At 43.6% G+C, this 13,760-nt stretch overlaps 1 protein-coding gene across 6 annotated transcripts in view; it reads right to left on the bottom strand.

The window, feature by feature from the left end:
* Nucleotides 1-13,760, bottom strand: part of Fam114a2 (family with sequence similarity 114 member A2) — a 35,155-nt gene that overhangs the window by 19,530 nt on the left and 1,865 nt on the right. For all 6 annotated transcript variants that reach the window (XR_005285041.2, XM_038326404.1, XM_038326405.2 and 3 more), the window contains 7 exons: nt 11,102-11,298; nt 10,466-10,565; nt 10,072-10,164; nt 7,697-7,785; nt 4,763-4,897; nt 4,153-4,311; nt 2,522-2,645 (listed from right to left, as the gene is read on the bottom strand). Coding sequence is in view for 5 of the 6 variants with exons in the window: in XM_038326404.1 (XP_038182332.1) it covers nt 2,522-2,645; nt 4,153-4,311; nt 4,763-4,897; nt 7,697-7,785; nt 10,072-10,164; nt 10,466-10,565; nt 11,102-11,281 (880 nt within the window). In the remaining variant the exon portion in view is untranslated. The remainder of the gene's footprint in view (nt 1-2,521; nt 2,646-4,152; nt 4,312-4,762; nt 4,898-7,696; nt 7,786-10,071; nt 10,165-10,465; nt 10,566-11,101; nt 11,299-13,760) is intronic.

Here is a 13,760-nt window from a genome sequence, read left to right as displayed (position 1 = left end):
CATAAGCTGGAGCTCCAGACTCACTGAGAGATCTTGTCAAAAAAAAAAAAACAAAAAAAAAACAAAAACAAACAAACAAAAACCGTAAGATGGAAAGCAATAGAGGAAGGCACCCAACACCATACTCTGGCCTCAACAAGAATATGCACATATGGGCATGAACCACCCGACACGCGCGCGCGCGCGCACACACACACACACACACGGTACTAGCCCTACTACTTGTTAATAAAATAAACTTTTTGAAACAGGGTCTACACAGTAGAAGAGGAACTTTAACAGAAGTTCTTGCCTCCACCTCCCAAGTACAGAGATTACAGACATAAAACCATTTTATGTGGTTGTGGGAATAAACCCAGAGCTTCAGGTATGCAGACAAACATTCTACCCACTGAGCTATGCTGCCAGCCCCAACAAAACATACTTACAAAAAAAAAAAATCTTCCAAAAAAAGGAAAACTTAATGAAAACAGTGTCACTGCTGTCTGTCTTTGCCACACGTCTGACAGCAGGCTTCATGAAGAGAGCTCGACTCTCTGAGCAGTTTCACACTTAGACTGCTGAGACAGGATGTTCTAAGTATGTGAAAAATATCCAACCTTACAGAGATGCACTGCAGCAACGGAAGATTCATTTTAATGACTTTCCAGATAACAGTAATAATTACCCTTGAATAATCTTGTGAGTGTATATGACAGAGAGGGAGGAGGGAGGAAAGAGGAGAGGAGGGGGAGAGAGAAAGAAAGGGAGAAGGGCAGAGGAACAGCCTTGGGTGTGAGTCCTTGCCTTCCTCTTTGTTTAAGACAGGGTCTCTTTAATGTTCACTGGAGTGTCCTTCCTGCTAACTGGCCTGCACTATCCCAGGATTCTGCAGTCTCCACTTCCCACCTGCCTGTAAGGATGCTAGGATCACAGACGCCCTCTACCATGCCCAGCTGTCACATGAGTTCTGGAGACTCAAACTCAGTTCCTATACTTGCATTTTACCCATCGAGCCATCTCTCCAGCCCCCACTGAATACTCTTAATACTACAGGAAAATTCAGGAAGTGGTTATTTCTTAAAGGTTAGCAGCAATGACCTAATTACAATGAACCTGAAGACACACTACCCAGTCTTGTACACAGTTGTCTTAAATTAAAACCCACTGGACTATCTCTTGCTCAGGTGCAATTTTATACATCACATATCACATATCAGTCAGTGAAAAACATTCATTTCTGTTGGGAAGATATCCAAAATGCTGACACATTTCACTGTAAAACATACAAATGTGAATGCTACTGTACTAGCACCACAGGGCTCCTCAGAAGAGTGCACAAACAGCCCTGGAAACTGCCAAGTTCATTGAAACAATAAAAATGTTTCACAAAATTCTAACTTTCACATATTCTGAACTTTTTCATCAGTGACTTAAACAAGTCAAGGGTCATTTCATTCACTTTGCTGTTGCTTTTTAAAGATTAATTTTATTTTAATCATATTTGTGTTGGGAGGGGTATGTGTGATGGTTTGAATAAGAATGGCCCCCAGAGGCTCATATATTTGAATTATTAGATTAAGGAATATCACTATTTGAAAAGATTAGGGGTATGGCCTTGTTGGGTAGATGTGGCCTTTTTAGAGGAAGTGTGTCACTGCAGGTGAGCTTAGAGGTTTCAAAAGCCCATGCCAGGTGCAGTGGCTTGCTTTCTTCCCGCTGCCTGAGGATCTGGATGTAGAACTCTCCAGCACCAGCACTATGTCTGCCTGTGTGCTGCCATACTCCCTGCCATGATGAAAATGAACTAAACCTCTGAAACTGTAAGCCAGCCCCAATTAAATGCTTTCAATTATAAGAGCTGCTGTGGTTATAATGTCTCTTCACAGCAATAGAACCCCGACTAATTGGATACCCTGGAGATGGAATCACAGGCAGCTGTAGGTTACCTGGTCTGGATGCTAAGAATCAAGCCTGGGTCTTCTGCAAGAGCAGCTCTTCATCATTAAACTCTACCTTCTTGATTTTGGAAATATTTTCAACTGAAACATCCAAATAAAACTGTCCTGATCAGAGTTTAAGATGCACTTCCCAGGAACTATAAGTAAACCATATTTCCTGATAATTTTGCAAAACTGAGTCGTTTCAACATTTACATTTCCTAACACACAGAGATATTATATTGTAAACATGACAAAGACAAAGGATCACCCACAGTCTGAGTAACAACTGCCTTGCATGCTTCAGGAAAGGGCCAGGGGTTACAGAAGCGGGAAGGGCATGGCTGAAGTGTCTAAATAGACAGGAAGGCTCACAGTGGAGACCAGTCAAACAGGAAAGGATCTGACAGGTACAGCTCTCCAAAAGAGCAACAGGCAGACCTGTGCAGCAGATGAGACTTAGGGAAGTGGCAGGGCCCTGCAGCAGAGGGTGGGCAAGCCCTGGTGAGGGGAAAGCATGGAGATTCTGTAAGGAAAGTACAGTCAGTCCAGTAACTGACTTCAAGGGTATCACTGCAGCCAACAAGGGAGCCACTGGTTACCTTGTCTCTCTTCCTCCTCTTCCTCACAGAAATCTGCTAGGGAGAACGCTTCTTTGAGCTGCTCTAGCTCAAGTCTTGTGGTCTGTAATTCTTCTCCACTCAGAGAACTAAGGATAGATTTCACCTAAATGGATATGAGACAATGAAAATCTGTAGGAAAATTAAAAGAATCTCAAATAGAGATGAGTCCGCGGGTCAGATGAAATCTGAATGATAAACTACCAGTCAGCACAGCTGTTCTGGAGAGGGAGGGGGAGCCCATCTCACTATGTGGCCCAGGCTAGTCCTGAACTCTCAAGTCTCCTGCCTCAGCCTCCTGAGAGTCAGAACTATAGACTTGTATCACCATAGCCAACTCCTAGTCCTTAAAACTTTTAACTTGGAGCTGGAGAGATGATTCAGTGGTTAAGCACACCAGCTGCTCTTCCAGAGGACTCAGATTCAATGCCCAGCACCCACATGGCAGCTCACAATTTCCTGCAACTCTGGTCTGAAGGAATCTGACACCTTCACACAGACACATATGCAGGCAAAACACCAAAGCACATAAAATAAGAATAAACAAATCATTAAAAAGAGAATTTTAATTCAAAAGCTAATTGTTACAGAAAGGAAAGTTGGGAAAATCTGTGCTTTCCAAAGTCACGTGGGATGTCTGAAAACTATCAGTGCTTAACCGCAGCTTAGAAACAAAGGGGAATGAAAAGGTCTTCAATGGGGCTGAGATGGCTAGGCAGCTAGGAGTGCTTGTTTCTCTTCCGCGGGACCTGAGTTTAGATCCCAACCATGCTGCTCACTATCACTTACAATCCCTGCTCCGGGGATCTGGTATCCCCTCCTGGCATCCATGGGAACCTGCTGCACATGGCATATACATACACAAATACAAAAAGGTGAATACTGATCCAGGTATGATGATGTCCACCTTTAATCCCAACACTCAGAAAGCACAATCAGATCTCAATGAGTTTGAGGCCAGCCTAGTCTACAGCAAATTCAGGCCAGTTAGGGCTACACAATGAGGTCTTGCTTACACATACACACACACACACACACACACACACACCCCACACGCAAGCTTCAACCAACTAAAAGCCAATAGTTAACTGCATGCAAACTGGTTGCTTAAGTCAGTAAGTTTTTTGGCAGCTAAAGCAAAGAGACTGCAGAAAATAGATAAATACAAACAGACAGATGATGGCAATGACAAACGTGTTAAGAGCTCTTTTTTAATCCTGTCCTTTCTGTGCCATAAGGACAATCACTCTTGACTCTCCCCAGCACTTAGTTCATGCGCAGTTTCTGCTTGCTGTGTGTAGGGGACTTCCAAAATCTCAAGCCGCCGGGCGGTGGTGGCGCACGCCTTTAATCCCAGCACTCGGGAGGCAGAGGCAGGCGGATCTCTGTGAGTTCGAGACCAGCCTGGTCTACAAGAGCTAGTTCCAGGATAGGCTTCAAAGCTACAGAGAAACCCTGTCTCGAAAAAACCAAAAAAAAAAAAAAAAAAAAAAAAAAACCAAAATCTCAAGCCACCACCAAAACATCATGCCTTCCAAATGCACAACAGAGAAACATCGGCAGCATCCCTTGTGTGAAGACTTTCTCGGGAGGGGTGCGGGGTTGGGAATTACCTTTATTTCACTTTCTCGTGAAAGCATCTCCAGAGCTTCTAGATGAGAAAGGCCTTGAAACTCATCAAAGAGTAGCCCATAATGAGTTTTCTTGTCTGTTTCCATGGTTGCCTCACTGGAGGGCCGCTGCTCTTCTTTGTCCTTCACCTCTCGTAAAACCTAAAAAGAGATGGGAGCGTTACAATGCACAACGTACTGAGAGCTCAAGAGCGAGGTTACAGAGCAGAAAGGAGCACAGCTGCTCGGGCTCCACTCAGCACGGCTCCTTCATCCTGGCTTTGCAGTTCACATCCAAGAAGCTGGGGAATGGCCGAAGGAAAGTCATCACACAGAATCACACCCAAGACACCAGGTGCTGTTCTGCAGGTGGTTTAAGGATTAATCAGCAGCTCTGACAGGGTGTAGCGGTCGGTCGGCTCTGCTGACAGGAGGCCGCCGCAACAGTGCAACGAGGGCCAAAGGGCTGGGACTCCTCGATGCACTGCTCTCACTGTTCACCCTCAACCCCAAAGAATTCAAAAGAAAAAACATCAACAAGGTTCCCAAGTTAACATCAGCCAAAATCAAATCAAAGCACAAACAGGAATTACACAGATAAAGGAAACAGCACCTGTGATAGTGTAGAATTCCGGTTCATCAGGCCCTTGGTTCTTTTAAATCCAGGATCCCCTTCTGCTATGACATCCATTGTCTTCTTCCCAATGAATTCCAAGGCATCCAAACCCCCACTGATAACGCTCTTGCCCTAGGAAAGCAGTAAAACTCCATTATAACAACACTGAGAGTGTTAACAGATTGACTGTTCAGTAAAGACGGAACAGTGTGGTGCCAGTAAGCAGGAGGCTGACAGAGGAGAATGTTCAGGTACAACAAAGAACAACCAGCAAACTCTGGCCAGTCTGGGCAAATGAAAGGTAAAAGGCAGCTAGGGTGGAGTATTTGTCTGTCATGTGTGAGGCCCTAGGCTCAATTCTAGTACCAAGAGATTAAAAAAGAAGAAGCAGAAACTACTAAGCACTGGGCAGCCTGAGAAGCAGCTAAAGAAACAGCTCACACAAATGCACACAGGTAGAATCACTTTGGGAAACTGTGGGTCAGTATATACTGCAGCTGCATAACCTAGCAACCCACTCATAGCTACACACCCAAGAGAAATGTGTGCAGAGATGTACTAGAAGACATGAATAAGGGTGTACAATGCAACACTCTGTAACAGCTTACACTGGAGCCTGGCTTGGTGTTTACCAACTGTAGGAGCAATAAAATGTGACCGAGTCACACTATGAATACAACAAAGCTGCAACATGGACGTATCACAGACACAATGTATGAAGGTCACCAGATGCACACCTACGGCTCCATTTATACAAAGCAGAAGAGGAGGTCAAAATTAACTCATGATAGTAGGAGTCCTGGCAGTGGCTATCTGAGCTGGGGAAGAGCACATGCCTCAAGAAGGAAAGGCAATGGACTCACGGGTTTCTTACTATGGTTAAAGTAGTAGTATGCTATGAAAATGCATGATATCATATTCTATGTGCTAGCATATTTCAAAGTTAAAGTGGGGTTAAGCATGGTAAGGCATGCATGCAATCCCTACACTTGGGAACAGAGGCAGGGTAACTACATACTGGAGGCTGTCTGGACTACAAAGCAAGACCCTGTCTCTTTAAAAAAAAAAAAAAAAAGGAGGGGGGGAAAGGGAAGATGGGGAGAGAAAAGCGTGAAGGGGAGAATGGGGGGAGCTCGGAGGAATGGGATGCTTGGGATACAGGAAGGGTGGATATGGGAGCAGGGAAGCATATATCTTAATTAAGGGAGCCATCTGAGGGTTGTCAAGAGACTTGACTCTAGAGGGGTTCCCGGGTTTCCAGGGAGATGCCCCCAGCTAGTTCCTTGGGCAGCTGAGGAGAGGGAGCCTGAAAAGGCCAGTTCCTATAGCCATACTGATGAATTTCTTGCATATCACCATAGAACCTCCACCTGGCGATAGATGAAGAAAACGACTAAGCCCCACATTGGAGCACTGGACTGAGCTCCCAAGGTCCTGATGAGGAGCAGAAGGAGGGAGAACATGAGAAAGAAAGTCAGGACCATGAGGGGTGCGTTCACCCATGGAGACAGTGGGACAGAACTAACAGGAGATCACCAACTCCAGTTGGAATGGGACTGATGGATCATGCGACCAAACCCATCTCTCTGAATGTGGCCAACAGTGGGGGCTGACTGAGAAGCAAAGGACAATGGCGCTGGGCTCTGATTCTTCTGCATGGACGGGCTCTGTGGGAGCCTTCTCAGCTTGGTCGATCACCTTCCTGGACCTGGGGGGAGTTGGGAGGACCTTGGTCTTAACATAGAGTAGGGAACCCTGATGGCTCCTTGGCCTGGAGAGGGAGGGAGGGGGGGTATGGGTGGACGGGAGGGGAGGGAAGGGGGAGGAGGAGGGGAGGAGATGGACATTTTTAAATATAAAAAAATAAACCATGAAAAAAAATAAAAATAAATAAAAAAATAAAGAAAGAAAGAAAAATACTAGCCATCTACCCCCATGTAGGAAAGACATTAAAAGCCCTATGTTATCCTTTTTTAAACATTCTCATCATCTACAGTTTAGCAAGTGTCCATCAAAAAGATCAAATGTCCCTTCTGCTTAAAAGGTGAAGTTATAAGACTCCTGCACTGCTGGTGGGAATGCAAGCTGGTACAACCCCTTTGGATGTCAGTGTGGCCATTTCTCAGAAAATTAGGAAACAACCTTCCTCAAGACCCAGCAATACCACTTTTGGGTATATAGCCAAAGGATGCTCAATCGTGCCACAAGGACATGTGCTCAACTATGTTCATAGCAGCTTTGTCATAGCCAGAACCTGGAAACAACCTAAATGCCCCTCGACTGAAGAATGGATAAGGAAAATGTGGTACATTTACACAATGGAGTACTATACTGCAGAAAAAAATAACGACAGCTTGAATTTTGCAAGAAAATGGATGGAGCTAGGAAACATTATTTTGAGTGAGGTAACCCAGACACAGAACAACAATTATCACATGTACTCACTCATAGGTGGTTTTTAAACATAAAGCAAAGAAAGCCAGCCTACGAACCACAATCCCAGAGAACTTAGACAACAAGAGGTACACTAAGAGAGATTTACATTGATCTAATCTACATGGGAGGTAGAAAGTAGAAAAAGACAAGATCTCCTGAGTAAATTGAGAGCATGGGGACCTTGGGGGAAGATTGAAGAGGGGAGGGGAGAGACGGGGAGAGGAGCAGAGAAAAATGTAGAGCTCAATAAACATCAATTAAAAAAAAAGTTCAAAAAAATTTTAAAAAAAGGTCAAGTTATAAGAAAATATCTCTGTGAAGCAGAGACACTCCCTAAGGACACCAAAGCAGAACTTGCCAGTCCTGAAATAACCGGCTCACATGGCACTTCTCTGGACTCCCTTAGGAGCAACAGTACACACGCATCCCAAGACAGGGAGACAGGCACACAGCCCATCGCACCAACACAGGGCAGGTCGTGCGCTTCTCGCTCACCGTGCTCTGCACAGCCGTTGAGATGGTCGAGAGCACCCCGAAAGGACCAGCCACTGGAGAGCTTTCATTCTCACTGCCACTTGTTTCTCCTGAAATAGAGGGTGGTAAACATGAAAGAAAGGATCATTAATTGCTTTAATGGCAAATGTGTGTGTGTGTGTGTGTGTGTGTGTGTGTGTGTGTGTGTTTAATTAGACTCTGTTTCTCCACACAAAGCTTCAGGTCTTTCTGTATTTATTTTAAAACATCTGCCTATGTTAAAATAAAAGCTAAAGTAGGCAGCTGTTTTCCATTTATTTCATTTCAAAAATAAAGTCTTGAACAAACTAAAGACTGATATGAATTCAGGCTATCTACTGGATAATTTCAGAGACACGAACTTCTGGACAAGGGAAAACCACTCAGCACTGGGAAATAAACAAGCGGCTGACCAGGGATGAGAGTACATGAATCTTTTCAGTTAATAAAATACTCTTATATTCCAAGTATATAGATCCAGGGAAGTACCTATCAGTGCTCTATTGATTACACAATATAAACACAACTACCTCTCCAAAGATCCAAACATAGAGCTATACAGCTAAAAGTAAGCTGTAACTCACTGTGTCCTAGGAAACGATGCTCAGCAATTGTTATCAAACAGACTGCATTACAAAGGTGTTTGTGCCTCAAAAACAATCGGTCCCATTTTATTAACTTTAAAAATCCTCTAAGAGATCAACTTTGGAGGCTAAGAAGGTGTTGAATATGTGTTCATGTGTGTGTAGTACGCATCTGCAGATATGTGGAGGCCAGAGGTTAACCTTGACTGTTCTTTAGGATAGCATTTTGTGGGACAGTTCCTGTCACTGGGACCTGGGACTCACTGATTAAGCTAGCTGGCCATCAAGCCCCAGGCGGCTTCCCAACAGTTAGCAGTATTAGAGTTCTTTCACATGGGTTCTGGGGGTGGACCTCAGGTCCTCATGCTATAGCAAGCAGTTTACAGACTGAACTATCACATGATTTGCAGGCTTCTGCTCCAGTTACAATGTATTAACTGCTGCTGGACTCGCCCTCCTACAGTGGCAGCTACAAGACTGCACAAGAGATTAGAAACTACTTTCAAGGTCAGGCAGGAAGAGAGAACTAAAGTGACTCCTGTGGCTGAACTGGCTTGCTGTCCAGGAGAACTTTCCAAGGGAGGGAAAGACAAAGAGACAGGAGACAGCAAGAGTTGAGAGGAATCTGCAAGACTGGGGAGTATGGAGGCATCCCAGAATTCTCAGCTTCTACACACATACGTCGGAGTGCTTTTCCATGAATACTGCACTGCTCAGTATTCAGTATATCGGCACAAGGAGACTCCCCAAGGCTGGAAAAAGAACCTGCCTTGGAGCAGTAAGCTAAATAATCCCACAGTTGACACTAAGCTAAGAAACTTGACTTCCAACCTACCAAGCAGACTAAGCACCTGGGAAGTGGATTGAGCCCCCCAGAAGAGCTGGGCCTGAAACAAACCCTTGGAGTAAAGGCTACTCCAGACTCAGTCTAAACAAACACACTATGAACAAAGCCTCAAAGTCACAGGCAGAAGCCTGTGGGGCCATGTTTGTGTAACATGAGCTTGTCTCTGGCCATAATTAAACTCCATGCAGTCAAGTGACCTAATTTTAATGCTAATCTAATTCTTACTCCAAGAAATTCCTCAGTGGAAATAACTGATGCCAGCTAGTTTCTGGAGGTCATGTATGCCAGAATTCTATAAAGGTGGAGCTGGAGAAAAGAATCAGGCGGCTTCAAGGGAAAATGATAGAAATAAGCAAAGAAAAGCAACAGTGAGAAACAATAAGGCCCCCAGGAGACAGAAGAAGTAAACATGGTTTTAAAACTGTTCTGGCCTCTGACCCTCTAGATCCACAGTGATAACAACTGTGCCCTTTGGGTCTGAGTGACTGTAGGTTTTCCTTTGATCTAGACAGACCAGAATAAGGTTTCATCTTCCTTTAAAAAAAAAAAATCCAAGTGAGAACAAAAAAGCTAACACACTAAAATCTTTTTTGTCTTGCCACAACTTACTCAAACTTAGCTAATTCTTACTGATGGTAAACTTAATTATGGCGGACAGAACACAGAACACTTCTCACATTCTACGTTCATGGCCTTACTGTAAATGTTTACCAGTCCTCTGAATCATTTCATCCATGCAAAAGTGCAGTAAAGAGACATATGAATGGTTTCAGGAGACACGGCCAGCGCTCAAGATTCCCCCCTCTTCCTCACAGTCCCGAGTGGCCCTGAGTGTCAGGTGCTGAATTAGTATTATTACGAAGTGTTAGTGTTGAAAATGAACTAAAATGCCCATTTCCACCAAAACCCTGAGCACACGTGCTGACCTGCTGCTTGCTTGACTTCAGCTGAAATTTCAGTGGGGCTAGGAATTCCAAGAGAAGTCTCCGCCTTCTCGATGACATTTGAAATACCTTGTCCTAATGGGAAAGACAATTAACATTTGTGTGCTCTGTGTTGTTACTGAAACTGAAGAATCAATAAAACAAAAAAAAAAAAAAAACCCAAACCTGCAGTATTTCTAAAATCATGGTCCCAAAGACACATTATTTTAATAATATATGTATTCTTGTCATTATCTCCTTACCAAAAGACAAAAATCCCACTGACTTACCATCACTAAAGCATAGGCTTAAACTAATCCCTAGACTTCAGCTTCCTAACAGAGCACAGCATGAGCACAGTGTACACAAAACCTAAGGAAATGACCAACGGTCTTACCTACTGTCACTACTGTAGCTGAGGCTGAGGAGAGCAGGGACTTGCCCCAGCTGCCCCAGTAACCCCATCCAGTCTGAGGTGCATCTTTAGAAACAGCCTCCTAGTTTTCCAGTGAGAGAGAAAACAAGACAAAGGAAACAGGCTAATTAGAGGAGACTCCAAAGAGCACAGACAAGCTATCGACTCAGTAGACAAGCACAAGCGGGCAAATCCGTGACTTGGGTAAAAATCGCCTGATTGACAGATAAATGCCATCAGCACATAAATACCCCGTAGCAAATGCAATTACTGACAGAGATATTTCTAGAACTCAGAAAGCTGTTACTTTATGGCTGTTAAAAAAAAAAAGGAAGGTCAGCCGGGCGGCAGTGGCGCACGCCTTTAATCCCAGCACTCGGGAGGCAGAGGCAGGCGGATCTCTGTGAGTTCGAGACCAGCCTGGTCTACAAGAGCTAGTTCCAGGACAGGCTCCAAAGCTACAGAGAAACCCTGTCTCGAAAAAACCTAAAAAAAAAAAAAAAAAGGAAGGTCCACAGTAAATTAGTACTACCATGTACTACCATGTCCCTTTTAAGCCTTGTATTTTTAAATCCCACAATTTCAACAGATTGCTACTTGGGTTACAGTTTGTGTTACCTGAGCAGGAAGCTGAGAAGCCTCAAGGTCCCTGGAAAGAATGGGCTCTGGTCTTTTCCGAGTGGATACTACAGGCTGAGATTTATTCTCTGGCTTCTCAGCTGGCTCACAGTTCCCATCTTGAAGGATCGGGCCTGCTTCAGTTACCGCTGGGGTCTCCGTAGCATCCTTATCTGACATGACTAGAACATCACCTTCTAAAACAAAAGCACAAGAATCTACTGATACCGGCTTCTTTAGTATAAACTATCTGCTTAATATTTTTGAGACTTTCAGATTCATATACTAGTACAAGATGAAGAGATCCTATATACCTCCCCCCACCAGAAGCTAACATTGTTACAATTCACCAGTATCCTTCCAATTTTACATGTATCCGTGTATACGTTAGTTATACGAAATGTTACCACATACAGAGCCGATACAAAGTCCCTTGGTATGTGTAAGGAATTGGCGGCAGGTAAGCCTACAGACAACACGATCTGTAGTGGTCACGTCCCTTCTATAAAGTGGACAGGATCTGCATATAACCAAGGCTCACCTTCACAGTTTTGTCACCTCTGCTTCATCTGTAATGTCCAACACCACCTGTGACGCTATGTAAATGACATTTGTCACCTCTGCTTCATCTGTAATGTCTAACACCACCTGTGATGCTATGTAAATGACATTTTTTTTCTTTTTTTTTCTTTTTGTCTTTTTCGAGACAGGGTTTCTCTGTAGCTTTGGAGGCTGTCCTGGAACTAGCTCTGTAGACCAGGCTGGCCTCGAACTCACAGAGATCCCCACCTGTCTCTGCGTCCCAACTGCTGGGATTAAAGGCGTGCGCCACCAGCCACTACTGCCAGGCCTTATGTAAATGGCTTTAAACTGAACAATCCCAAATCCACATAGGTTTAGTACAGATGAAACTTTTTTCACTTAGGTTTTGTTAAGTCTATGAATGCTGAGTCCCAGATACAGCAGGCCAACTGCTTAACTAGACTGGTATTTTGTTTGTGGTTTTATAAGTAAAGCTTGCCTGAAGATCAGAGCACAGAGCTAAACCACTAGAGGCCAGGGAGTGGTAGCACGCACCTTTATTCCAGGATTCAAGGCCACCCTGGGCTACAGGAGATCGAATTGTCTAAAAAGAGAAACAGAACTCACACAAAGGTGATTCCAGCAATCGGGAGTCACAGACCTTTAATCCCAGCACTAGATAGGTGGATACAGGAGTGAGTGGCTGAGCAGAGAAAGGCATATAAGGAGACAAGAGCTCATTGGAGTCTGAGGTTTGGTGGAGTCACAGTGCAGTCTAGGCAGTCTGAGGATTGCCCATTCTGTCTAAGTATTGGTAGAGGTAAAAGATCTCTCTAGTGGCTTACTGCTCTACGTCTCTGATCTTCAGCTTTAACCCCTGTATCTGATAATGGGTTTTAATTAATTACAACTCATGTCACACTTAACTCTCCAGGTAAGGCACAACTCACTTCTAAGGATCCCTGTGCCATCCTTTCTGTAGCCAATACGTCCCACATTTCTTTCAACCTAGAGCAACCAGCTACTGCTGTCCTCTGACACTGAAATTTTCGAGTTGTATTCATTGAAGCACAGAGAGTACCTCTGCAGTGACTTTTCACTCAGCCTAAGTCCCTACATTCCACTACAGTTCCATCAAAAGTCCCTTTTCTCAGTACATCATAGTGTGTGTGTGTCTATGTGTGTGTGTGTGTAAAATCACAATGAATTTGTCCATTTCGGGTAATCTGCAGTTTCCAACATGAGGCTATTACACAACTAAAACAATTTTCAAAGTTCATGTACAGGTTTTTATGTGAACATAAGCTTTTTCTCTGGAATAATCAACAAATACTAATACTTATTAATACAAATATTAATAAGATGGGTCATAAGGCAAGTCCATGCTTCGTTTTACATGAAACATGGGTAATATAAGTCCATGCTTAGTTTTGTATAAAACATGGTTCAAATGTTAAGTCCATGCTTAGTTTTATATGAAACATAGGTTATATGATAAGTCATTTCAAACGTAATAGCCACCTTTTCCAGAGTAGTACAAATAACCAAAAGTTTCTGCATTCTCATCGGCTTTTTCCCCTAATTTGAGCCACTTTTATAGGTACATGGTGGCAGCCCACTGTGGCTTCTATGTTGCGTGCCCCCATGTGCCCCCAGACACTACAGTGGACATCTTTCCAGATGCTGATTTACCATCTGAATATTCTCTTCAGAGAAACATTTAGATATATCTTTGGCACATTTTTCAGTTCGAATGCTTTGTCATTTTCTGTTGAGTTTTGAGAGCACTCAATATCTATGTTCAATATCATCCTAGCCTAAAGTTTATTTTCATTGTCTTATTTTGCTTCACCTTTTGAGACAGGATCTCCCTCTTTGCTGGCCACTAGCTTATGGCAAAGCTCCCGCCTCAAACTTCCACGTGCTGGAATTATAGATCAGAGGCACCATGCCTGGCTTTTTCATTACCTTCATGGGGTCTTCCACAAAGAAATTTTTTTCATTTTGATGAAGGCCATTATCAGTCTTTCCTTTTACTAGCCTGTCCTTCAAAAATTTTATCATTAAGCATCCATTCTTGTTTTTTGAGACTGTTTAAACCATCAAGTAACACTGTGTCAAATCAGCTTTCTATTTT

The sequence above is a fragment of the Arvicola amphibius genome, chromosome 4, assembly GCF_903992535.2.
Source record: "Arvicola amphibius chromosome 4, mArvAmp1.2, whole genome shotgun sequence".
Taxonomy (NCBI): Eukaryota; Metazoa; Chordata; class Mammalia; order Rodentia; family Cricetidae; genus Arvicola; species Arvicola amphibius.
The sequence above is the reverse complement of the archived record's forward strand: the minus strand, read 5'-3'. Positions and strand labels throughout refer to the sequence as shown.